The sequence below is a fragment of the Apodemus sylvaticus genome, chromosome 19 (genome assembly GCF_947179515.1).
Source record: "Apodemus sylvaticus chromosome 19, mApoSyl1.1, whole genome shotgun sequence".
NCBI classification, from domain to species: Eukaryota; Metazoa; Chordata; class Mammalia; order Rodentia; family Muridae; genus Apodemus; species Apodemus sylvaticus.
Window position 1 is genome coordinate 3,471,150 of NC_067490.1, and position 26,551 is coordinate 3,497,700.

The following is a 26,551-nucleotide window of genomic DNA, read 5'->3' on the forward strand; positions in this document are numbered from 1 at the left end:
ATTCCGAAGTGTCCAGCATACTCAGGCCCCTCCTTTGGTGACAGTGCTGTGAGCTCTGTAGTTCTCATCCAGTCTCTTCCTCCACATCCCATAAACACTATGTGCACCTGGAACAAGGAATGGGGAGACAGCTCTGAGAGATGGATCCCTGACTTCAGGGATCTCAAGTTTAGTGGAGTATGGTCAAGTTTCATGGCCTTGGCAAGGCAGCCAACAGGAAATCCATGGAACCTGGGGGACATTTCTAATGGAGATAAGAAAGGTAGGGAGGGACAGTATGTACGGTCTGCCTGAGAGTGCCCTCCTGGTCTGCGGTGTGCATGGGTGTACATAGAGGATAAGCAGAGAAAGACTGTGGTAAACAGAGAACACACCCTGCAGGGTTTTGTTGTTTGTTTGTTTTCTTTCAAGACAGCTGTTCTTTGTGTAACAGCTGTCTGTCCTGGAACTTGATTTGTAGACCAGGCTGGCCCTGAACTCACCTAAAAGGTTTAAAATCTCATTCTAATACGATAGAGAGTCACCAACAAATTTACATAAAGGTAATGTTATAAAGTGGAGTCTGGAGGAAGGTGAAGAATGGACGAAGGTCTGGAGGTCACCATGTTGACCAGTGAAGACCATTTTACAATGACCCAGCAAGAGCCCATGACCAGAGCCTGCATCCTGGGGAGAGTGGGGTGGAGAAAGTGTTTCAAGGCAGAGCCTACAGCGTTGGTGGCTGCCCAGATGCAATGGAGGAAGAAAGCGCATCAACGCCTCTTTCAGGGCTTAGGGATGTGGTTCAGTTGGTACAGTGCCTGCCTAGCGAGCAGAAAGTCTGGGGTTCTATCCCTGGCACCAGGTAAGCTAGGTGTGGACGCATGCTGTAACCCTAACACTGGGGAAGTAAAGTCAGAAAGCTCAGAGGAGTTTAATTCAAGGTCCTCTTTAGCTGCAGGGATTACACAAAACATTTTGTCAAAACAAACAAACAGACAGTAAAGTCCTGTAATTTCTTGTCTAAATCTTGTCTTAGTTCTTTTGGTCTTTGGTAGAACTGGCCAGGGGACCCATGGCCTGAGCAGGCTTGGCAGGCTCTCCTCCAATGAGCCCCGTTCTCTCAGACATAATTTTAATTGTCATTGTGTCATCTTTGGCTCCTTTTCTGTGTTCCTCTTTCTCTGGGAATCTTTATGCTTCCTGTTGTTTCTGCCTCTTAACTGGTAGCTGATGGGCTGAGACTATGCTGGCTGAGCTGTATTAAAATGAAAAATAAAAGAGAGAGGGGGAGAGAGAGAGAGAAAGAGAGAGGGAGAGGGAGGGAGAGAGAATGAATTAGATATTAGATTTGGGTCAGAGCAGAGGAAAGGGGAGGGGGCCTGGAGCCTGAGGAGATGATGGAGACAGAGGAAGGAAGGGCAGACTCAGCTAAGCTGTGTCACGGGAGCTGGCAGCGTGCTGGAGGATGTGCCTTGCCATGAGCCAATTTTGGTTTCAATCTCAGTTTTAGAGGTTGTGTGAAATTCGGTTTCTTTCTTGGGGAGGCCAACAGCTGTCTGGGACTTTCCCCGGGTGGGAGGGCTGATGACTGGGAGTCTTGTGCAGTGTCTATACCACTCTCAGAGAGGGCCCACAGAAATCTCCGGGGCCTGCAAACTAGGCTGAAGTGACAGTAGTCACAGACTGTGAGCTTCTGTTTTTTTAGCTTCAGACTTTACCCAAGTTTAACCTTCACCCAAATCACAATGCAAACTCAATCTCAAATCTACCCCTCAAAGGGGTAGACTCTCAAATAAAGTCCTTCCTGTGAAACAGCTTACCATCGCTGGTGTTATTCAGCTACTGACCCTAAACAAAGCATGATACTAGGTGGAAACTCCTACCCGAGCCAGAAACTACAGCTGGACATTGTTCTACCTCACTTTGCCCTCCAACAGCCTTTAATCCGTGTTTACTGAGTACCAACCAGGAAGTTTGTTCAAGGGGGTAAGCATACTGAGGCACAAAGTCGAGGCAAAGAACCTTTACTCTTAGGGATCATGTTCCAGCAAGGCCAGATATAGGAAAGGCACACCAAAGGGCTGGGATGTGTCTTAGAGGTAGGGCACTTGCCTAGCTTGAGTGAGGCTCCGGGGCCATCCCCAGCAAGGCCATAAAATAAAATGAATCTGTAAAACAGGGAAAACAAGGCAGGATGGTGTGGACAGTGGAAGAGAATACTCTTAGATACACTAGTCAGGAGAGAATATTCTTTTTTTTTTTTTTTTTTTTTTTTAATTCTAGACAGGGTTTCTCTCCATAGTCCTGGCTGTCCTGGAACTCACTCTGTAGACCAGGCTGGCCTTGAAATCAGAAATCCACCTGCCTCTGCCTCCCTGAGTGCTGGGATTACAAGCATGTGCCACCACTGCCCGGCAGGAGAGAATATTCTTGGATACAGTAGTCAGTGATGTCACTCTCAGCATGGGTATCATTGAAGAGAAGGCCCAGGTGACAGGTAGGAAGGAGGGAGGAAGCCAGGGATACTGATGGACAGTAAGAAACTCAATTGACCATATCAAAGTATCTCCATTTTATTCAGCTGTCATCTTTTAGAAGATACAAAGTATTTTCATTTTATTCAACTGTGATCTTTTAGAAGATACAAAGTATCTCCATTTTATTCAACTGTGATCTTTTGGAAGATACTAAGTATCTCTGTTTCATTCAACTGTGATCTTTTGGATTCAAGAGGGATCTTTTGGAAGGTGTCAGAGTGTGTGTGATAGAACAGGGGCGGTGGAGGAGGGATGGTGGTAACTGGGAGGCAGGTGGATCTCCGTGAGTCTAAAGCCAGCCTGGTCTACACTGTGGCTACCTGGTCTATGCTGACTTGAAGGAGAGCAAGAGGAGAAACAGGGGTCTGGGTGACGAGGCTGGATGGGAACTGAGGCAGGATCCTTAGGCGTGCTGCTATGGGTGTGTGAGGTCTAAATCCACCCTCAAGAGTTAAGTGAGCCAGGCAGTGGTGGCGCAGGCCTGTAATCCCAGCACTTGGGAGGCAGAGGCAGGCAGATTTCTGAGTTTGAGGCCAGCCTGGTCTACAGAGTAAGTTCTAGGACAGCCAGGGCTACACAGAGAAACCCTGTCTCGAAAAACAAAAAACAAAACAAACAAAAAGTTGTTAAGTGTGGAGCCATTCAGTTTCATGGGCAAGATGGGGTTAGAGGAAAACAAAGAGCTGCCAGTGTAATGGTGGCCTGGAATGTAAAAGCCATGGGCCAAGGGCCTGCCAGTGTCCCACACCTCCCCACAATAAATGCTGGGTGTTTGATAGAATGCATAGTCGTTTGTGGATTCCAAAAGCGAGCCTGTCAGGTTGTCCTTCTCCTCCGTCCTCACTGGTTCACTACCCAGTGAGGACTCTTCTGTGGGTCTGGTTCACAGAATCCTATTGCTGTGGAATATCTGTGCACATCTGCCCTGTTCCATCTTTGAAGACATTTTCTTCAGGCACCAGAGGCTTGGTGTTTCTCCTACCAATGCCTATGCTCTCTGGAGGAGGCTGCTCTTCCCTTGACACCAGCATTAGGGAGAAGTGACCGAGGAGGGTGGACACACTGCCAGCAGGATTCTCTTCTTTAGAGGCTCCTGGCTCTGCAGGGACCGGACTCTTCCTGTCTTCACAGCTGTTTCTCCATCAACATCTGCACTGTGCTCATAACAACTTAGATATCTGGTTCAGTTTCTCTTCATCTTTCATCACCTGGCACCATCTTCAAAACCACACAGAGTCCATATATCTGTCCTCGGCTCTGGGGAAAGTTCTCCAGGTTTAACCTGGCCAGCTTCAACCTCTCTCATCAGCCACCCTGGAAAAGGCCACACCTCCCACCTTGGCTTCCCCTGGAAGCAAGGCTGCCATTCAAGAGCTTGAACCCTGGGAGCTGGTTCAGTGGCTCACTGGTTAGGACTGTGTACTGCTCCTGTAGCGGTCAGGAGGAGTTCAGCTTCCAATACCCATGCCAGGTGCCTCACAACTGCTTGTAACTCCAGCCCCAAGGGCTCTGATCCTCTTGTGGGCTCTGTGGGGACACCACACTACACAAAACTCTCACACACATAAGTTACTGAGAAAATACTTCTTTTTTAAAGACTGATCTCTGAGTTCTCAGACATCACCTGTTCCTTCTATTCTCTCTTCTCCACTGAATTAATTATTCACCTTGACTCAAATCTTTTTTTTTCATCAAAAAATTTACATTTTTAAATTTATTTTGTTTATGTAGGGGTGAGTATGTGTTGAGGTCAACACAACCACATGCATGTGTTGAGGTCAGAGAACAACTTACCGGAGTCGTTTCACTTTCTCTTTCTACCTTGTGGGTCCAAGGGCCAATTTCAGGTCATTGGTGCCAGGTATGGTGGTGTACGACTTTAATTCCAGACCTGGGGAGGCAGAGGCAGGTGGATTTCTATGAGTTTGAGAGAAACCTGGCCTACACAGGAAGCCCAGACTGGACATAGACAAGGCTATATAGTAAGACCTATGTCAATTTATTTATTTTTTTTCAAGATAGGGTTTCTCTGTGTGACCCTGACTGTTCTGGAATTCACTTTATAGACCAGGCTGGCCTCAAACTTAGCGATCCACCTGCCTCTGCCTCCTAAGTGCTGAGATTAAGTGCATGCTCCACTACATCCTGGCTGAAAAAAAATTTTTTTCCCCTAAATTCAGGCAAGCGCCTTTACCTGAATTCTTTCTTGATGTTTATTTTTTGGGGATGTGGGACTTGAGACCATCCAATAGTATAGGCTGGCCTTGAACTCAATATGTAGCTGAAGTTGACTTTGAACCCCCCCAGTCCTTTTGCCTTCGATTCTAAAGGCTGGGACTGCAGACATAACTACCACACCAGGCTTCTTTGGATTTTAAAAAATCTTGTGTGCGCGTTCACATATGTGTCTGGAGGTCAGTGGGCAACCTCGGTGGGCTTGTGTTAAGTTCTTCCTTGTTGTAGGCAGGTTCACTTTTTGTGGCTCCCCACACCAGGCTAGCCTAGGCTAGCCCACAAGTGTGGGGGTGTGGTGGGGTGGGGGGTGGTGGTGGTGGAGTTTGTCCCTCCTCACGGTCTATCTCAAGGTAGGAATGCTGGGATTGCAGTCCAAGTCCCCATGCTTATGCGGCAGGTAGACCACCCCAGCCACCCCAGCCCCTAGCCCCCAGCCCAGACACTTCTCAGCCTAGCCAACCCCCCAGCAATTCTTGCTGGCTCTGTTTACCACAAACGGACAGGTCTAACAATTACAGTTACACTCTCAGTTTTGAATCTCTTTCCCACCAAAAAGACCTTGAAGATCTCAGTTTGAGGAAATGAAAGGCGTTTCCTGGGTTTTCCTCCTGAGCTGCGGAATCGGTCACGAGGGGCTGCTGGTGGGCTGGCAGGCTGCTCGCCCGGGTTTCAGTCTCTGAGGGATTCTCCAAAGTTCTCCACACACATCTCACCCTTGACCCCTCCCACCCCCCACAGAGCTCCAGCCCCCCCCCCCCCCCAAGATGGCTTCCCTCCCGGCCTCCTTCCTTGCCCTTCTGTTACTAAAGCTTCCTCTTTACTCCGGTCTTGGAAGTACCTTTTCTTTTCAAGATTGATCCTTCAATCTGTAATCCTCTCCCCTCTGCCCCATCCCCGTCCTTACATTTCCAGGGTCTTTTCCGTCTTAAGTATACTTCCTTTGTTTAACGGACAGACGTATTCGGTGTCATTTCTTGAAGATAAGTTTTAAATTCCCTCCCTGGAATCTTTCTCCCTCTCGCATTCCCTTTGTGCGGTGTTTCAGAGTACTAGGCCCTCGACTAACAGGAACTGGTAAGATTTCCCCATCATCAAGACTCGTGGGTAGAGATGATGCCTGTCTTGTCTCCTCCGCTGTTCTTTGTACCCACCGCCCCTCATCTCACCGCCCACTCATTCCTCAATGTGAAAAGCAACTCTCCCTTCTAATAAAACGAAATCGTCTCTCTTTAAATTCTTAATTGTCTAGTTTGTGAACCTACGAAGTCCTTTCAATTCTCAACTAGCAGATCTCTTTGAGGCCTAAACCATGGCCACCCTATCCCGACAAGACTTGCGTGCCTCTAATTCTCTGGCTGACCCCACCCCCACCCCAGCCTCTCCCGTTCTACTTCTCTGGCTGCTTTACCTCTAGGGAGAAGAAATGATGCCCAAGCGCTTAAGTTCCACACCCGATTGCTGGAAGTTTCCCCCGAGGGTCATGGCTACTCTGAGCTGAGCCCTGCAGTACCTTCGGCAGGTTGCTTCCAGTCTCTGTAGACTGGGCTTGTGTGTTTTCTGTCTCTTGCCCAGAGCTCCTCATGTTAACGCACTGCACAGCAGTATCTTGTTTGGATCCACGGAACTCTCTGAAATGGAACCCCTTGTCTTTCCCCTCAGCCACGCGGACCTTCCTGCCTTAGGCCTCCGCCATCCATCCAACCCTTTAGGCAGTTGAAACGCGTGTCGATCTAAGAGTCTCCCAAGTCCTACCAACAACCACTAGTCACATCTTCATGTCCCTTCTGACGGAGTTTATAGAATATTGTAGCTGCCGTCTTGGTGGGTGTGCATGTGCAGGGATGTATGCTCATGTGTGCACTGTGCACGTGTGTGTAGAAGCCAGAGTACAATCGAGGTTCTTTCTCAGGAGCCCAACTACCCACCCATGAGACAGGGTCTCTCTGTGTAGCCCTTGCTATCCTGGAACTCGCTTTGTAGACCAGGCTGGCCTAGAACTCAGAGATCCAACTGCCTTTGCTTCAGAGTGCTGGGATTAAAGGCATGTGCCACCAAGACCAGCCCCATCCACCTTTTAAAAGTTTAATTACATCTTTGTTTATGTTTGTTTGTTTGTTTTTACCTGAGACAAGGTCTCTCTATGTAGTCTTGGCTGTCCTGGAACTCGCTCTGTAGTGCCACCACTTTCTGGCTAAAAAAGTTCAATAGTTTAATTACACTTTTATTTGTGGTGTGCATGAGTGCCACAGGGCACTGTGGAGGGCAGAGGACAGTTTGTAGGAATCAGTTCTCTTCCTCCACTATGTGGGGAACTCAGGTTTTCAGGCTTGGTGGCCTTCCTCTGCCCAGTCCGCCCTCCCTTTCTTTTTAAGATTTATTCATTTATTTATTTATTTATTGTACGTGAGTACACTGTAGCTGTCTCCAGACACACCAGAAGAGGGCGTCAGATCCCATCACAGATGGTTGTGAACCACCATGTGGTTGCTGGGAACTGAACTCAGGACCTCTGGAAGAACAGTCAGTGCTCTTAACCTCTGAGCCATGTCTCTAGCCCTTTCTTTCTTTCTTTTTTTTTTTCCCTTATTTTTCTTTTTGGGATAGGGTCTCTCACTGGGCACTGGGACCTGGGGCTTCTTGACTATGTTAAGTTGGCTGGCCTGTTAGCTCCCCTCCCCGCCCCGCCACGTGCCAGGACTGCAGACATGCAGAAGCAGGCTGACTTTTTATGTGGGTACTGAGGATCCAACTCGGAGTTTTATGTTGGCAAGGCCAGTATTTATGGATGGAGCTATGTCCCCACACCTGTTCCCCTCCCGGCTTGAAAACCACCGCAGTTGTGGCACTTAAGTAGGAAGTGTTGGGGTTCGAGGAGTTTAATGTTCCTTTCTCTACCTTTGAGTTGCGTGGCTACTCAGGGTACAGTTGTATAAGGGAGTGGTGGTCCACACCCACGTTCTGGAGAGACGTTGACAGTGTAAGCGCGGAAGGGCATGACCCCTTCTCTCACCTCTCATAAAGGCTGTAGCTCACACTGTTACAAAGACAAGTTAACAGGCTGGAGAGATGGCTCAGACTACTCGGGTAAGAGCACTGACTGCTCTGCCAGAGGTCCTGAGTTCAAATCTCACCAACCACATGGTGGCTCACAGCCATCTGTAATGGGATCTGATGCCCTCTCCTAGTATGTGTCTGAAGACAGCTACAGTGTACTCATATAAATAAAAAATAAATATATCTTAAAGAAAACAAAGACAAGTTAACAAAACCTATGTAAACTTTTTTTTTTTTTTTGCAATAGGAGTCTTCATGTCAGAGCCTACTTGGGTGTAAGTTTTTATGTTTAGACTTGACATATATGGAACAGCTGTGCAGAAATGTGGCTGGACAGAGGTTGTCCCCTAATAGATAGTCAGGGAACTCAGCTAGGCCTATCCATTGGCAAGACCTTTCTCCCGAGGCCTCTGCAAGTTTATGACCTACCATCAGACAACAGGGTTCAAAAAATTCATTTAAGGACTAAGGACAGTTTTTACATGGGAGACAGATGCTTCTGGGTCTCTTCAGATAGTTCCAAACTCTTGGTGGGCTGCTGTGCCCTGCCTCGGAATCCCCAGCAAGATCACAGTGATCGGAAAGGCTGGGCTCCTGCGGCAGAGTCGGTCTGGGCCCTGCAGGGCCCTCCCGTTCTTGGTCCTCACAGGGGCCCCAGGTCGCCAATTCCCCATCCCAGCCTTTCCTAGCGCAGGCTCTCACACACCTGCGGGCGGAGTCTCTGCCTGGAGCTGTCCCGTGTGTACCAGTCCCGTCCAGCTCACACCAGCTCACGCTGATTTGTGGCTTCTCAGCTTCAGCCCAGGCTCTTTGGCCAGTCTCCACCCAGGGCTCTCAGGGAGTTTTCACTGTCCCTGGCCTCTGGGGAGCCTCCCGCCTGGATCCCATGGGCTTTACCGTGAAGGCTTCATGCCTTCAGTCACTGGGCTATGGGTGTGTTCCCCGAAGCAGTTTGAATCCTTTGGTTCCGTGATGCTCAACTGACCAGTGCTAAACAAAGCCCAGATCCCTGTCCTAATTTAACCGGAACCCACCCCCACTCCAGTCCCCAGAAAGATGTCCAGTCTCTAGTTTATTTCCTAACTTTGTTTCTCAAATTGAGCCCCAAGCACCCCACCCCAGAGATCCAACTCCTGGGCCTAGCTTGAAGGAAGGGACAAATTTCCGCAGCAACTACTGTTCCTCAGTAGGCGGCAGGCATTGAGTCAACTCTTGGGGATCCCTGAGTTCCCTCCCTACCCCCACCATGGCGGACAGGATGCCTGCTGCCTGGTACCAGGGGGTCAGAGGAAGCCGGGGCCTCTGGGACTCAGTATTTTTATCAGGCTAGGAAATGAGAGATGCAGAAGCGGAAACCGTGTGGTCAGAGAAAGTGAGCAGCCTTTATCTCAGGGGAACCCCCACCAGGCCTGGGGGACAGACACTGGAGAGGGACAGGGAGGGAGGCTGGGGTGGGGGAGGCAGGGAATCACAGCTCATCTTACTCTGGCTTCGAGTAATTCGTGTGGAAGAGGAAACCCGAGTGCTCCAGAATGAAGAATCTGGGAGCGGTGGGTGTGGCTGCCCCCCTGGACCCCGGCTCAGGGTCTCGCCTCCAGCACGGGCTCTCTTTGCACACCACTTCCGAGATCCCCAGGCTGTGAGAGGAACCGGATGCCTGGGCTGCTTACAGTTCCAGGTCTCTTCTCCGAATCTCGGCAGCTTCCTCTCACAGAGCTGACCCTCCCTCCCACCGCTCTTCATCTGCCTAGTCTTGGGGGTCAGGGGGCTTGGGCCTCTTCCTAGCCTCCAGATGATTCATTCCTCTGAGGGTCTCAGGTCCCCACCCCCCATCCTGTGCAATGCAGGGGACCCCTAGAGTAGGCCTGGGCTGTAGCCTCGACAATTACCTTTTGGAACAAATACACAGCTATACACAGCGCACACCAGCAGGGTTCTTTTCTGTGTTGCCTCAACTATTGAAGAAAAACCTGAGGACCGGGTTGTGACCCTCCCAGGTGCCGGCAGTGGGATTCGCAGTTTCTCAGAGAGCTCCTGAATTTGAAAAGTGGATACTCTACTCCATCTTCCCAATCTCAGACCTTCTCTCTCTCCAACCCCTAAGACCTCAACCACTGGTTCAGGCCAGGCCTGGACTGCCCAGAGCTGAAGTCCAGGTTTCGGGTGTGGCAGGCAAACAGTAGATACCGGGATTGGAGCCCCAGCGAGGATGAGCCAAGACTTAGAAGCCCGGATCAGCTCGGGTGTGGATCTCTAGTTGCCCAAGAACAGATAACCCAGGTTACATAATCTGGCCCTTTCCAGCCTCCTTCCTGCTTCTAATTTTAGCAATTGAAATTCCCTCCCCCACAGGGCTCTTCCTCCATCCCCTCTGGTTCTATCCTCTATCCTCCCAGGTCCTCGTGGTCCCCAAGCCCTGCTGCCCCCAACCCAGATCATTCAGTGACTCAGCAGAGGGAAAGCCCTGGGCTGGGTAGGGGTGAGGATGTGGTTGCTTCTGGTTGGGGATGTGGGGGGTTGTTCCTTTTTCTGTCTCTTGTTCACATTTTTCAACTGCAACCTTGTCAGGACCCCAGTGGGGGTTGGGGGTTGGGGGCTGGGGTGGGGAGCCCAGAGGGTCTGAAAGATGAACGGGGCTTCTGAGGGAGGGCAGGCAGGGGCTTCTTTCTGGTCGCCATTGAGAGGGCGCTGTGACCGTGCTACAGGTGTGTGGGAGCTGTGGGTTTCAACAATTGGGCGGGAAAGGAGATGTCATGGGTGATGAAAACCATAGCAATGGAAAAAACAGAGGAGACTCTGGAGTGAGGTGTGGAACCAAGTCTTATTAGGAAATGGCAGTCCAGAGCAGTGGTAGGGCCTCCCCCACCCCACCCCCGCACCCATTACGTTAGCCGGCCCATATCCTCTGCGGCAGCTGCCTCTTCGTGTCCATCCCCATCCATGACCTTGCTTCCTTTCACCTATCCTTGAGGCTACATCCCCACGGGTTCTGGTTCATTCCCTAGGGTCACTTGAGGGCTTCTGCGTGGCGGTTCAGGGCCTGAGAAAGGGCGGTCACAGCTCCCATCACACGGCCCAGCTCCCAGGTCTCAATCTGGCTTCGGAATCGCTGCAGGAAGCGGTCAGGGTGCCATCGGACTTGCTGGACTCTCAAGTACCTCTTCAGAGCCCCCTGTTCCTCCAGAGGGGGGCCCCTGGCTACCAAGGCTGCAGCCATGGCCTCTGGGTCCCCTCCACCAGGGCAGGGCCAGGGCACATCGCCAAAGCGCCAGAGGCTGCCCCTCCCTGCCCCTCGTGGGTGCTCTGCCCTGGGCCCGGCCCTGGGAGGCTCTGGCCCTTTGTCCCGTTGAGCCTCTTGAGCCCGCCTGTGTCGGCTCTCGCACAGTTCCTTCTCCTTGGCCAGGGCTCGCTCTCGGAAAAGCCGCTGTTCCTCCTCTTGCTGTCGCCAGCTGTGACTGGAGCCCTCTGCCCTTGGGGGTCGGCAGGATCCCTGTGCCTCCAGCTGCTGCCGCTGCTTCTGGGCATGCTCCCGAGCCAGGCGCTCTGACCAGGCTGAGAAGGACTCGGGCTCCTGCGTGTCCCGGGAGGCATCATCTGTTTGGGAGGTGGGGTGAGGTTGTTGGAGAGAGGCTATGATTAGAAGACTTAGCAGAGGGAAAGAGAGAAAGGGAGAGAGATCAAGAGGCCACACGCAGAGGGCCTGGGGTAGAGGACACAGGGCCGGCCGGCCGCTGCGGGAGGGCAGCTGGGGGGTGTCAATGGCTCCTCACCTTCAAACCTCCCGAGGACCTCCTGCCACTCGTCCTCCAGCTCGCCTTGTAGCTTCTGCCGCCATTCCCGCTCCTTGGAAACCTCCTCATCCTCTTCCTCGTCGGCAGAATCCCAGGGGGGTCCCCAGCCCAGAATCTGCCCAGGAGTCTCCCCATCCTTATTCTTTATCCCCATGGCAGAGGGGCAGCGGCTCAGCAGCGGCAGGAAGAAGTCCGTGTAAGCTAGGGGCAGAGACAGCAGAGTCTTGTCAGCTGGGGCTCCGCGGGTGCCATCTTGGATTCTCCTGGGTGTGAGTAGGAATCCGACCTCCACTAACAATCACACGAGGCAGAAGTGTGGAGTTTAGAACGCTCTGACTTGTTCCCCACAGACAATCTCAGTTTTCTCCAAGTGTCACCACAGCAGATGACCGTTTTTGGACCCTGGCTCCTGCCACCTAGGATCACTTCAAATTCTTTTGACTATTTTTTTTTTCAAGATTTACTTTATTTATACGAGTATACTGTAGCTGTCTTCAAACACACCAGAAGATCCCATTACAGATGGTGGTGAGCCACCATGTGATTGGTGGGAATTGAACTCAGGACCTCTGGAAGGGCAGTCAGTGCTCTTAACTGCTGAGCTAGCTCTCCCGCTTTTGACTATTTTTATTTCTTTTGTTTGAAGCTATTATCACTATATATATATATTACAAACTATAGTTCTCATCTAAAACTACATATTTATTAGGATTACCACATTAGGCATGGTGGTGCACACCTTTACTCCCAGTGCTCAGGAGGCAGAAGCAGTTGGAACTCTGGGAGTTCAAAGCCAGCTTGGTCTACAGAATGAGTTGTAGGTCAGTCAGGGCTACATGACTGAATGTCTCAAAAAGTCCAAATAAGATAAAATAATAATAATAAAGAATATCAAAACACTGTGTTTTGTATCACTACACACAAACACAGAAATACATTTACTATTTTTTTACAGTATTGTTTTTTTTTCAATTTATTGATATATTTATTCACATTTCAAATGATTTCCCCTTTTTTGGACCCCCACTCCCCGAAAGTCCCATCAGTCCCCTTCCCTCCCCCTACATTTACTATTTCTACCCAATAAATCTGAGTAAAATAAAAGTCCTCGGCAGATTTTTGCAGCCTCTGTGTGTGTGTGTGTGTGTGTGTGTGTGTGTGGCAGAGATGCACACGGGCACTGGGAGTGCAGAGCAAACGCCTAAGTGACGGTGGCCAAGGGCAGGGAAGGACCAGACATCTCGGGTGCCTGTTTCTGAGCCTTTGCAGCAGGTAGACTGTGAGGGGAGCCAGATGCCATCTAGTTTGCTTCGCCCTACCCTCAGTGAGGCCCACCAGCTGGGACCACCAACTGCCTCCATCCAGGGGCCAGAGGCAGGTGAGTGGCTGGGCAGTATTCCTGCCCGTGGACCTATTTCGGCTCCTAGAGTAGAAGGAACTGGGACACGAGGCCTCGCTGGTTCCAGGAAGTTAGTTCACTTACCAGGAGGATGGCACAGATGCAGGGCTGACCTGTAACTGCCGACAGGATGGAAGGGCCTACACAGCCAGCCAAGGTGCCAATCCACTCTGAAACCACATCAGGGCGAGGCAGGCTTCCTGCTGAGATCTGCCACAACCCTCCCGAACTGTCCCACTTAGTGAGGACCGGCTTCTGGCTTCCGTCCATCAGGGCTCGCTGCAGCACTTGCTGTGTGTGGAACATGTGAGCGTGCACAGTGAATGTGTATGTGAATAAGTGCATAGTATGTATTTGTGTGTGGGCATGAATAGTGTTTGTGTGTGTGAGTGAACAATGTATGATTGTGCAGTGTGTTTGTGTGTGAGTGCAAAGTGCATGTTTATGTGTGTGTAAGAACACAGTATTTATGTTAAGAAGTGCATAGTTTGAGTGCAGAGTGTTTGTGAGTGTGCATAGTGTGTGTGACAGCGCATAGTGTTTGTGTGAGTGCAGTGTTTACATGTGTGGACAGTGTGTGTTTGAATATGATAGTGCATAATGTGTTTATGTGAGCATGAGGGTGCAGTGTGTTTATGTGTGTGAGAGCACAGTGTGTGCTTATGTGTGTGTGTTTATATGTATGAGTATGCCCAGGCTTATTTGGAAGGTTTAACTCAGTTTTTATTTTTAGTGTGTGTATGTGCATGTGTATGTGCATGTGTGTATACCAACACACCCAGCTTAAGACCAGACTGCTAGCACCTCGGTCCAAGCAGTGTGCACGCACATGGCGAGTTATTGGGGCTGTGGCCTGGCCACACTCTGCACATGTACTCAGAGGTATTCGCCCAGCTTGTCACTGGCTTTTTTCCCCCTGAAATTCCCAATTTATTTTATTGGCTATGGCGTGTGTGAATGTGTGTAAGAGTGTGTGTGTTTTGAGAGGGCCTCATAGCCCAACGTGCCCTAGAACTCATTTTGTAACTGTAGCCCAGGCAGGTCTCGAACTCGAGAGACCTTTGTTCTGGGTCAACACACACACACACACACACACACACACACACACATACACACACACACACACACGGTAAATACGTCCCAAAGGCTGACAGTGGCAGCTGTTCATCTTGGTGTTTTTATGAGACAGGGTCTCACTGTGCAGCCAGGCTGGGGTGAACTAACAGTTCTTCCTCCTCACGGCTTTTTGTCTTTCATTCCCCCGCCCCCCAACCTGCCATCTGCGTCACTCTTTGATGACTGTGAAGAATGTCCCACTGTGAGCCTGGGACACAGGACTCTCCTCACCCTGGCTGTCAGATTAGCTCCAAAGCCTCAAACCTGCACATGTGTGGACATGGTCCAGTGTCTGCTGGGGGTGGTCGGGACATGTGCAGCCTGCCAGGCCTTACTGTGCATGCACAACAACCTTTCATGTTGCTAATGGGATAGATTAAAAAATGACTTTATTAGGCCAGATATAGTGTAGTACAGGCCTTTAATCCCAGTAACCAGGAGGCCGAGGCAGAGGCGTCCGTTTACTTTATATATGTGAGCACATGGTCATTTCCTTCAGACACACCACAAGAGGGAGTGGGACCCACTGAAGATGGTGGTTTGCCACCGTGTGGTTACTGGGAATTGAAGCGGCTCCAGCCCCTCCATCTCTTCTTTAAAAGTATTTAATTCTTGGGGCTGGAGAGATGGCTCAGTGGTTAAGAGCACTGACTGCTCTTCCAGAGGTTATTAGCTCAAATCCCAGCAACCAGATGGTGACTTACAACCCTCTGTAATGAGATCTGACGCCCTCTTCTCGAGTGTCTGAAGACAGCTACAGTGTACTTACATATAATAAATCTTTAAAAAAAATAAATGGAGAAAAACAGTGTTTTAACAGATAATATCCTAGAAAAAAAGGACTTTTGTATCTGTATGAATATGAAAAAAAATCTAAAGAATAAAGACATGAGCAGATCATATCCTAGAAAAGAGGACTTTCATACATATATGAATATGAAAACATTTCTAAAGGAAAATGATCAGGTTACTCACAAAATAAATACTAGTAGCCAGAAAACGTCAAGGGTCTCTACACTGCCCTGTCTGTCCGGGGACTCACTCACGGGAGGAGGCACAGGCATCTGTGAACTGCCCAACCTGGTGCTGGGAACTGAACCTGGGTCCTCTGCAGGAGCGTAGTGCTCTCCTGACCACTGAGCTGCCTCTCCAGCCCCTAAATCAACTTGTTTAATGTTTATTAACATCTTCTCTTCCTGCCTCCCCCTCCCTCACGCCTTCCCTCGAGGTTTGGGCCATCATGTCTGCCAACTCGCCCTTTCACACAGGGATGCGAATAAGCGAAGTTCTGTGGAAGAAACTCTCTTTAAGACAAAAGCATGTCTCTCCTCACCTCTGACAGCACAGGGCTTCCACTCAGAGGGAGAAGGGACCACACGGAAAAAGGAACAGGTTTGGGGGCTGGAACCTCAGCACCACAGACAACCAAACAACAAACTCTGCCCATCTCCCCCGTCCCAGCCAGACTTTCTGAACCAAGCTACCCAGGGGTAACCCAAGTTTCACTCTCACAGGGACAGTGAGCCCCCCTTTCTGGCCAGTTATTTGTGTCTCTCTTTGAGGTCAGTCTGGTCTGACCAGCTGGGTTTCACCCCATGAATCAGGAGGTCTCTGTTCTGGGAGGAGCCCTGGTTCAGGGCAAACCTCAGTCAAGTCAGCACTGGACACAGGGAGGCCCACTGCCCTCCGAAGAGGCCTTCTGGGTGAGCCCACACATGGGTTTCATGACCTCTGACCCACTCACACTCTCTAGACTCCATCTTCAACTTCTCAAAAGACAAAGCCAACAAAACCTTATTTTCCTTTGTAATGAAAGCTGGCCAGACTAGGCTGGCCACAGAACACTACGCCATTTGGATCTCTTTGGCATCATTTTAAGAACAAAAACACCTCCTTCACAGCCCTAGCACGGGACCCAAACAGGTGCCTCGCATTCCGGCCTCTTGACCTCAGCCTTAGGTGACACCCTTGATGGCCACGCCAGGTCCCACTCAACCTCCAGCTTCTCAGAGACCAGCACCCCTCCACTTGGAGACGGCACCCCACCTTCCCTCTGACCCCTCCCTCCAAATGCACTCCCCCCCCATCCACACACAGTCAAAGACTTCAGGTAGGAAACCCAGAAGACAACAGTCACACCCCAGCTTCTTGCACTATCACATCCCTTGACAAGGCAGCTGACAGAGGCAGGAACACAATCCGGGTCTCTGTCTCTTCCCCCTGACAGACCTGCCCCAAACACAACTGCTCTAGGTCCAGTCACTGGACCCATCAGAATCTTCAGTCCCCACTACTGGACAGATTCCCCCACCACCCACCCCACCCCACCCCACCCCCACTCCATCCCTCTCTCTTTTTTTTTCCTCTCCCCCTGGTCCTCCAAGGAAACCTAAGAACTTGCTTTCTGTTTTTTTGTTTTTGTTTTGCGGGAACAACTGCTTCTGGAATCTAAAGCTTGCAACTACAAGGTCAGCACACAACATTGTTGCAACATTGTTGGTTGTGTCTGCTGTCTGGGACTTAAACTGAGACAATTCCCACCCAAGGTCAATTGTTGTCCTTGTCAGCCTTGAGAGGAATGGAATACTCTGTAATTCTCTACCTCAACATTTTTTTTTTTTTAAATAAAAGCATAAACAGAGCTTTTTAAAAAAATCCGAGCAGAGCAGGGCCAGGGCGGTGGTGGCGCATGCCTTTAATCCCAGCACGGCACTCGTGAGACAGAGGCAGGCAGATCTCTGAGTTTGAGGCCAGCCTGGTCTACAGAGTGAGTTCCAGGACAGCAAATAAACAGTAAGAAGAGACAGTGTACAGGAGGAGACACAGGCAGCGAGTGTGGAGAGGCACTCTGGGTGAGGAAGGTGGAAAGGAAAAGGGTATTTTTAGTTAAGAAGAAGGTCTGCATGTGTAAAGTAAGATTCTCCTAAGGTGAAATGACTAGACTTTTCCAAAATGGAAAAGATAAGACGAAAGTAAAACTAACACGTGTGAGCCTGCACAGGGCGGTTGGAGTCAGTCACAGGTCGGCAGCCAACAAAGCTTGGAGGTGAGCACGGGGTTGGGGCACTGAAACCCGGAGCAGTGCAGCACATGCACCCACGCTGAAGTCCAACCTCAGCCTCACACAAGCATCTGTGAGATCCTGCCTGGAGCACTGACCAACAGCTTCCTTCAAGTGACAGCCATTTTGTCCTGGCCATGAAGATTATTTTCTGCCAAGTTTGTCAGGCTTTTGGTTACTTTGAAAATTAAGTTTTTCTGGGCAGTGGTGGCTCATGCCTTTAATCCCAGCACTTGGGAGGCAGAGGCAGGAGGATTTCTGAGTTCAAGGCCAGCCTGGTCTACAAAGTGAGTTCCAGGACAGCCAGGGCTACACAGAGAAACCCTGTCTCGAAAAAACAAACAAACAAAAAACTAAAACAAACAAAAACCCCAAGTTTTAACAAAACTAGGATTTTGCTCATTTGCTTTCAAGCCAGGAATGGGAACACACATCTTTAATCCCAGCACTGGAGAGGCAGAGGTGAGAGGATCTGTTTGTTCCAGGATAGCCTGGTCTACAGAATGAGTTCCAGAACAGCCAGGACTATGTGGAGACCCTGTCTCAGAAGACAAGAAGAAAAATAAGAGATGATAATGAAGATGATGATAAAGATGATGTTGATGATGATGATAAGTATTAGCACAAAACAAAATCTACTACGTCCTCCCCAGGAGTCCCATTTTCCTCTTCTCAGGAAAGACAATGTTCTCAAAGACCTCAGGGCCATCATTCAGACACGTGGCTGCAGCCATATCAGGTATTAAGTGTCAACAGCAGTCGACTTCAAGAAATGACTAAATGGTTTACCTCTCCAAGACAAACTGTTTTTCAGAGCACGCTCAGGGAGAGATGCAAGGCAGCTCTGCCTTAGGACGCTCGAGTGAAAGTCTGGCCTTTTTCTTCAAAAGACCCCAAATGCCGGCATGAGGCCAGTGGAAGCTTGGGCCCAGGACGGCTCCTGGTTTTGGAGAGGTCCAAGAGGAACACGGCTCCATAGGCTCACCCTCAGCCTAGCCTGTGCTCCACCAGGACAAGCCTTCCCAAGCTGCCATAAAAATGTCCCCAAGATGCTGTCTCAGCACAGCGGGGCTGCCACACTCATCCTCGGGCTCAGACCGCTCAGCCTGCCCGCCTGCTCTGTGCCCCGTCTCTGACACACATCCCTTGATTGCTCCTGGGTCTCAGGGCCCCTCCCTTCTAGGGCCTGTGCAATGTAGAACCGTAACAGGGAGAATTAAGAAGCAGATGTTCACATATGTGCACCCTGCTCACCAGGTCTAGGAGATCCTGGATGGTAAAAAGAAACAGCGACCGAGGTTTCTGCTGTCTCCAGACACAAGTCCTGGATCTGGTTTTCTGCTCCCTTCAGTCTGTCAGTGACCCGGTCCTCATCCCCAGCGTCACTCAGAATAAGCCAGGCCCTCGGGACCCAGTGCCATCTCCTTGCCACTGTGTCCTCAATCTTCTAGAAACGAGGGGGATCTCACCAGGCTGCACTCCAGACCGTCTCACTTCGAACTCAGCAAGCCCTGCATGGCCGTGCTGCTGTCCCAGTGCGCTGTGCCACGGGACAAACCACCGAGGCTGCCACCGAGAAGCAGGGTGAGTTCAGCTCCGAGTCTGACTGCACCTGGCTGGGAGCACTTCACATTCACACAGCCTGGGAACTGGATTTATCATAAAATCCTCCCTCCTGCCTTTAATCTCAACACTCAGGAGGCACAGGCAGGCAGATCTTTTGAGTTCAAGGCTAACCTGATCTACAGACTGAGTTCTAGAACAGCCATGATTGCTACACTGAGAGACCCTGTCTCAAAAAAACCAACCATCCAACCAACCAACAGGAAACCAACCCTCTCTCCGGACAAAAGACCCTTCAGAGTTCCGTGGACGGGGTCTGTCAGCTCCTCTCTTCCCTGGCTGCAGCCATGCTGTAAGGCCTGTGTCTTGTGTCGGGAGGTAGGGCTGCTCTGGTCAAAGCTCATACAGGCTATTCCTGAACGCTGCTTGGAGATCCCTCCCTTGTTTTGGGGAGCACCAGGTAAAACCCATCCTCAGACCCCAGATCCCAGTGAGCAGCTGAGGTGACGTCTCTCTCCTTTCTGAGCTCTAATGATATGATTTTTGAAACTCACTTTAACAAAAATTTTGTTTTTAGATTTTATGTGTATGAGCGCTTTCCTAGCATTTATGTATATACGCCACATGGATTCCTGATGCTTGCAGGGGCCAGAGCCTCGGGAACCAAACCTGGGCCTTCTGCCTGGAAAGCACCTCACTGAGGAGTCGGCTCTCCGGGTCAGCTCTGTCCTCCTGTCCCCACCCCCACCCCACCCCCACCTCCCGGCCCCGAGGGGCTCGTTTCAAGGAATCCTTCCTGACTTTATCTCTAAGGAGACCTCGTAAACTATGTGGGTGGTCCCACCTTTCCCCCATGTTTCAGGTTCCCTAGACAGACAGACAGACAGACACACACACACACAGACACACACACACACACACACGTCCTCCATCTTCCCACAGACCCACTGTGATGCTGGACTTGGACAAGGGGATATTTTGCTCATATTCTGTTGTCTTAAGGAATCAACTGCTCACCTAGAAAGATGCCATCTTTGCCCATGCTGAGTCTGAGACTTTCAAAACCTCCCAAGGAGGAAACATGGCTATGACACTCACGATCCTGTCCAGGGACAGCTCTTCCATGTTCACAGCTTTCCTGTCCTAACTTACGAATATTTGCAGGTCTCAGAACTGCACGACCTTCGTCGGTGCTGCCTCCCTACAGTCCTCCCCGAGGTCGTCCCCGGTGTTCAGATGTTTCTCACCCCTTCATTCCAGACAGAAGCAAAGCAGCTGTGCAGTCTGACGTGGCGGTCTCACCAGCCTCCTGGCTGGGCAGCTCCCAGCAGCTGTTTTAGGCGTCTGGACGCCCGCAGCTCTCTCGACCCTCTGGTTTTAAGTCTGTGTGTCTCTGGCCCTTGCTTACTCAACCTTGTGGTAAATCAGTGTCTTCCTGATTTCAGGTCCCTCAGTTCCAACCGTCGCTGCCTGAACAGTGATGCTGCCTCCCACCACCCAGAAGCCCCTGCTCTGGTGTCACAGCCTGACCTCTGACCTCTGCTCCCCTTCAACAGCAACTCCACCTCTCCAAAGTTGATATCCTGTGGTCTCATGACTCAAACAGATCAGCACTGTCGGCAAGGGCTGCAGTCAGCCCTGATGCAACTCCAGACAATGGTCTTCATCTTCTGTGAGCCTCATGCGTAGGGGTATGAGGGTGCTGTTCTCAGATGGCTGGCTGCCCAGGTCTGGGCTTAAGCAACACTGCTGTCTTTGAACAGGACCAGAAAGAGTTAACTTTGGGTCTGGAAGAACATAATATTGGTAAAGTGCTTGCCACAGAAATCTGAGGACTCAGGTTCGCATCCCCAGGACCCACATCTGCATTATCTGCCACAGCAGCGCACATCTGTAGTCCCAGTCACAGCAGCGCACATCTGATATCCCATTCACAGCAGCGCAGAGCTGTAATCCCAGTCACAGCAGCGCACAGCTGTAGTCCCAGTCACAGCAGCGCACAGCTGTAATCCCAGTCACAGTAGTGCACATCTGTAATCCCAGTCACAACAGCACACATCTGTAATCCCAGTCACGGCAGCGCACATCTGATATCCCAGTCACGGCAGCGCACAGCTGTAATCTCAGTCACAGCAGTGCACATCTGTAATCCCAGTCACAGCAGCGCACATCTGATATCCCAGTCACAGCAGCGCACATCTGATATCCCAGTCACAGCAGCGCACATCTGATATCCCAGTAACAGCAGCGCACATCTGATATCCCAGTCATAGCAGCGCACATCTGATATCCCAGTCATAGCAGCGCACATCTGATATCCCAGTCACAGCAGCGCACATCTGTAATCCCAGTCACAGCAGCGCACATCTGATATCCCAGTCATAGCAGCACACATCTGTAATCACAGCCACAGCAGCGCACATCTGTAATCCCAGCCACAGCAGCACACATCTGTAATCCCAGCCACAGCAGCACACATCTGTAATCACAGCCACAGCAGCGCACAGCTGTAATCCCAGCCACAGCAACACACAGCTGTAATCCCAGCCACAGCAGCGCACAGCTGTAATCCCAGCCACAGCAACACACAGCTGTAATCCCAGCCACAGCAGCGCACAGCTGTAATCCCAGCCACAGCAACACACATCTGTAATCCCAGCCACAGCAGCACACAGCTGTAATCCCAGCCACAGCAGCAGCGCACATCTGTAATCACAGCCACAGCAGCGCACATCTGTAATCACAGCCACAGCAGCGCACATCTGTAATCACAGCCACAGCAGCGCACATCTGTAATCCCAATGCTCCCACTATAAGATAAGAGGTGAAGTTGGGAGTTCATAGAGACTAATGGGCCAGGTAGCCTGGTGGACAAGGTTGAAAAACAAACAAGACGGGCTGGAGAGATGGCTCGGAGGTTAAAGGCACTGACTGCTCTTCCAGAGGTCCTGAGTTCAAACCCCAGCAACCACACGGTGGCTCATGGCCATCTGTGATGGGATCTGATGCCCTCTTCTGGTGTCTGAGGAGAGCAACCGTGTACTTATATAAATGAACCGGGCTGCAGGCGATCTCATGGCATCCCAACAGCAGCACAGAGAATTCTCTTGAACCAGCAGGCTCAGGCCATCAGGCGTCTGCCCCTAGTAACTCATGAAATAACTTATACTGTGACGTGTATCCCATAGTAAAGGAACAGCCATCTGGTCATCTGGCATGAACCCACACAAGTGTCCATCCTGCGAGACCTGAACGACCAGGGCACCAGGGTGTGAGGACACTTCCTGATGCCAAGGGCAGACAGCTCCTCTCTACTGTCTGCCCGCAGCAATAAATTCTCTACTGCAGCGCCTTCTGTCTCTAGCACCCCAAACCCCTGACAGGGTTTCTTGTAGCTCAGGATAGCCTTGAATTGCTATGTAGCCAAAGCTGGCCTTGAACTCGTAATCCCCCTGCCTCTGCCTCCTTGGTGCTGGGATTACAGGCTTCTGCTTTGGTAAACTCTTTCACCACCCGCTTCCTGACAGGGCAAGGCTTGTGAAACCTGTGCTGGGGTCACTGAAGACAACTGCGGCTGAGGTGACAGGTCTGTGGGTGTGCAGAGAGGGAGGCTGGAAGGAAAGGTGGAACATAAACTGTGCTCAGTCATTCTGAAACCAGGCCGCTTCTGGCCTCCCCTGTGCAGATCGGGGAGGCAGTGGATGCTGTGCCTGCCATGCTGACAGATCAGAAAAATAGAGAGTGTCACAAACACAAACGGAGCCTGGAGGTGCAGGCCTGCATCCCAGTCAGGAATGCCACAGTCAAGAGGCTGCACAGTGGCCGCTGTCTCAACTAAAAAGAGGACAAGAAAAGCTGGGGAAAGAGGCTCGGTGCTAGCTTACACCTGTAACCCTGGACCAGACAGAGAGAGATAGATTTATCTCTGAGTTTGTGGATAGCCTGGTCTACATATCGAGTTCCAGAAGAGCCAAGGCTTACAGAGAAGGTCTATGTCCGAAAAAAACAAAAACCAAAACCAAAAAAAAAAAAAAAACCCAGCAAACCAGCAAGCCAAACCTCAAAGATCAAAGCAAACCTTAAACCCCAGACCCAAACATCAGAATGATAGCTTGTTTTTTTCCCCTCCTCCCAAAATCTGAGAGAACTATACTGTCTGTCAGCATCCAGTCATGCTTGCTTTGTGCAGAGTGGCCACTGTCTGACACTTACTTTACTGATGGGTTCCTCCGACAGCTGAAACTGGTCTTCCACAACATTCACCAAAACAAAACAAAAAAAGCCTAAAATGCGGGCCTCTTCTGGCCTCCCACTGGGTGTGACCCCCACCCAGTCGCTTCAATGACCTTGGGCCCCCTCTGACCCAACACGAGAATCCAGGGGAGACTCCTGTGGAAGGTTCAATCACTCAGTGCTCAATGAAGCAATCCCATTCAACCATCTTCAGAGCTGCGGGCAGCTGAATGACACGGAGAAGTTGGCGTTAGAGTGCCACCTGGTGGCAGAGCCGGCAGGTGCCGGGAAACTGCCTGAGGGGAGGCCAGGGGTTGGCAGAAGAGTGGTGGGATGGTTTCCTCTTTGGAGCACTGCAACCTTTCTGTGACTGTGACATCCAGACAAGTTCCCGAAGCTCCCCAGGAAGGCCCCCCACTTTCGCCATGCTGTGTTAGACGTTTCACATGCTTCTCGGAATTCAATGCAACGGTGGAGGTGCCTGCTCTACCATTAGGAGCCAAGTTTAACTGAACCACGTGAACTTATCGTTATGGAGCAAAGCTGTAGCCAGGGCGTGGCTCACGTGGTCATCACAACCTCTGTTTCAGAGGGTGCAGGCCTCAGGATCTGTCAGCAGCTGCCCTAGGCACTGCACCGTCACCACCCCGGGGGCCACCTCTTAAACTGTAGCTGGCCGCTGAACTATATATAGGGATGCATCTTCCGAAAGCATTCCTAAGAATAAGTACTACAACAACCTCAGGGAAACTGAACGGCTATAAGCCCTTAGAGTTAACTGGTCTCTGGTCCGGCCATAAATTCCTGTACAGCGTGACTCTGAGCTAAAGGCTACTTACTGCCCGACCATTTAACAGTTACCTCTCTGCTTCTGTAAGCAAACCTTGCTTGCTGCAGATGTCCAGGGCTCCCTTTCTGAACGCATCACAATTGACTTTTTGCCTTAAAAACTCAAACGGGAGGGTGAGGCTGCTTCCGGCTTGCTCCTCTGCTCCCAGCTGTCCTGGTAGCGGTGAATAAAGGTTCTGCAGCAGGCATCTTGGGGCTCTTTCTCTGCAGGTGCCCCTTAATAAAATCAGCCGGGCAGCTGAAGCCCGGCTGCAACTTCCCACGTTGCTTTCAGCACTGTGGGCTTTGGCAAAACTCATCTAGAAGTTCGCACCTGGGTCTAGGTCAAGCCGCCGCGGGGGGGAGGGGCAGGGGAGCACAAGGCTCTGGTAGAAAACAGCTGAGTGTTAGCCTCAGAGGGATAAAGCCAGTCACCACAGCCTCCACGCACATTAGATTTGCTTGATGGCTTTTTCCCCCTTCACTTTTTGAGACTCTTAGGCCCTGCCCAGACTGGTCTTGAGGTGCTCAGAGGGCTGGGATTATAGGAGTGCACTGTGAACTTCCTGCCTTTCTAGGTGGCTGGGTTGTTTCTGGGCTGGTTCTCCGTCAGTAGCACAAATGGAATACGAAGAGGCTGTCTGCACTGTGAAGCTATTACAGCTGACGTGAGACGCTGGTTGTCATTTTGAGACAGGGTCTCTCCACTGTAGCTCTGCGAGCCCGGAACTCACTACGTAGATCAGCCTGGCCTTGAGCCTGCACAGACACCGACTGCCTCTGCCTCCAGACTGCACCTTAAGTTAGATTTTGTTACAGAATTTTGGTGAGAATGAGGAAAACTGCTCGCCTGGTATGTGTCAAGGGACAAGAGCCCGTCCCTTAACACAGAATAGCAGATCTCAGCCATAACACCTCCAGGTAAAGGCCAGGTCCTCTGGCCATCCCAGCTGATCATGTGACAGATGGCATGGATACTTTGTAAGACGTTTGTGGCATTTCACAAAGGTTGCCATTGTTTTAATTATGCACACAGAGAAGCGAACCAATCTGGATGGGGGTGTGTGTGTGTGTGTGGAGCTGGGATCTGACCCCAAGCAGTCAAGGTTGTGCTATAGGTAAACAGTCATGAAAGAAACAAAGTAGTCAGTAATCCTGAAAGATAGGAAATGTAAAGAAAGAGTTTTGCAAGCTGCGAGGCTGGCTGCGCTGACACATCCTTACAACCTCAGCTCTTGCGGCTAGCCTGAGAAACCCAGCCAGACCCTGACTCCAAAACAAAAACGATCTCACCACGCTAACACAGACAGACACACGCACAGCCCTTGCTTGTTTGGGCAATGTTAGGATAAGCTCATCTGTTACTAGAAAGACCATATCAACCAGGTCAATTGCTTCAACAGTTCCCAAGGACCAAATAACTAGTTTATTTTCCAAGTATTTTTGTTGTTTGAGATAGAGTCTATGTAGTCCCGGAGCTCACTTGTGTAGACTAGGCTGGATACTTACAGAGAGCCTCCTGCCTCTGCTTGCCGGGGTCAAAAGCCTGCCCACCACACCAGGCCTATTCAGTTCAGATCAGGACAGCTTTTCAAGATCAGTTCCCACGGACTCACTCACCATCAGGGCCCTGGCGGGCAGCAGCGTGCAGCGCCGTGTCGCCATGGCGGTCCTGGTGGGCAGGGTCGGCACCGAGACGCAGCAGCAGGCACAGGGCAGGGGCATCGTGGCGGGCACAGGCCCTGTGCAGAGGCGGGGGCTGCCCGGCGTCCACATCGAGGCCGGGATGGCGCTGGAGGAGAGCCTGGGCTCGCACCAGCCGTCCTGCAGACAAGTACCGCCGGAAGCGTCGTTCTCGGCGGTGCCGGCGGGAAGCGGAGGCCATGGAGCTCTGGGGCTGAGGAAGAAGTGGGAAATGGTGAGGCCCCAGCTCCGCTCTCCCTCCAGTCTCTCCCTTTACCTCCCATTCCCTCCCCCTCGCATCTCCAGCAAGAGATAAGGCCTGCTCTAAACTCTCAAGTTTGGGTGGGGGTGGGGGTAGGGGTGGAGTTGGGGGTTGGGGGGTGTCAGAGCAGTTAATTTTTGATGTAATATCTGAGAAAATGATACATAATTGTTTTAAGGCTCCAGAGCCCAAGAAAAAAGTTAATTCTGAACTTTGGAGGGAAACCAAAAAAAAAAAAAAAATCAAGTAAGGCCAGATGGGGGCAATTTTCATTAGCCACAAATCTGAAGAAAAGTCACAAATTCAAAGAGCGATCTAGAGACTGAATATAATGTACCCGACAGACAGACGTAGAGGCTTCTTCCTCTGGGGCCTGGGGGGAGGGGTCACTCATCAGACCTGCTCCCCGCCCCCCCAGGACCCTCAGGGACGGAGGCCGGAGGCCTGGGATTTAGACGCTCGGAGAAGGGAGGTGGGGAGGGAGGAGGCACGCCAGGCTGCAGGAAATGGCGCAAGCACACGCGCAAGTGTCGGGCGGAAACGAGCGGTGTGTTCCATCCCGGAAATCGTTCCGTCCGACTGGGTGACTGGCGTTTAGGCCTCCGGAGGGGAAACAAGACAATTGGCGACATCGGGTCCTCCTGCAAGCGGGAGACTGGAGGCGATGTTCTGAAGGGAGGCAGAGGCAGGCCTGGTCTATAGGGCGAGCTGCAGCGACAGCCAGGAGTACAGAGAGAAGTCTCTAAACACACACACAATCACATGCACACACACAATCACAATGAGGCCAAGTACATGGGTAGATCC

The 26,551-nt window shown here is 51.0% G+C and overlaps 1 protein-coding gene across 1 annotated transcript; it reads right to left on the reverse strand.

The window, feature by feature from the left end:
- Nucleotides 1–10,610: 10,610 nt before the first annotated feature.
- On the reverse strand, nt 10,611–26,225 carry Nfkbil1 (NFKB inhibitor like 1). Its single transcript, XM_052164176.1, has 4 exons — nt 26,082–26,225; nt 25,420–25,696; nt 11,579–11,800; nt 10,611–11,402 (listed from the first exon to the last, which is right to left on the reverse strand). Exons 1-4 carry the CDS (start codon nt 26,136–26,138, stop codon nt 10,816–10,818), a joined length of 1,143 nt encoding a protein of 380 aa, XP_052020136.1. The 5' UTR covers nt 26,139–26,225; the 3' UTR covers nt 10,611–10,815.
- Nucleotides 26,226–26,551: the final 326 nt, after the last annotated feature.

Excerpts from the sequence above, each read along its gene's own strand:
- Nfkbil1 (XM_052164176.1), bottom strand. The coding sequence starts at position 26,138 with ATGAGTGACCCCTCCCCCCAGGCCCCAGAGGAAGAAGCCTCTACGTCT. Across the intron at positions 25,697-26,081 it reads CCTCTACGTCTGTCTGTCGG|CCCCAGAGCTCCATGGCCTC; the intron begins GTACATTATATT and ends CTTCTTCCTCAG. Across the intron at positions 11,403-11,578 it reads GGTCCTCGGGAGGTTTGAAG|ATGATGCCTCCCGGGACACG; the intron begins GTGAGGAGCCAT and ends CCTCCCAAACAG.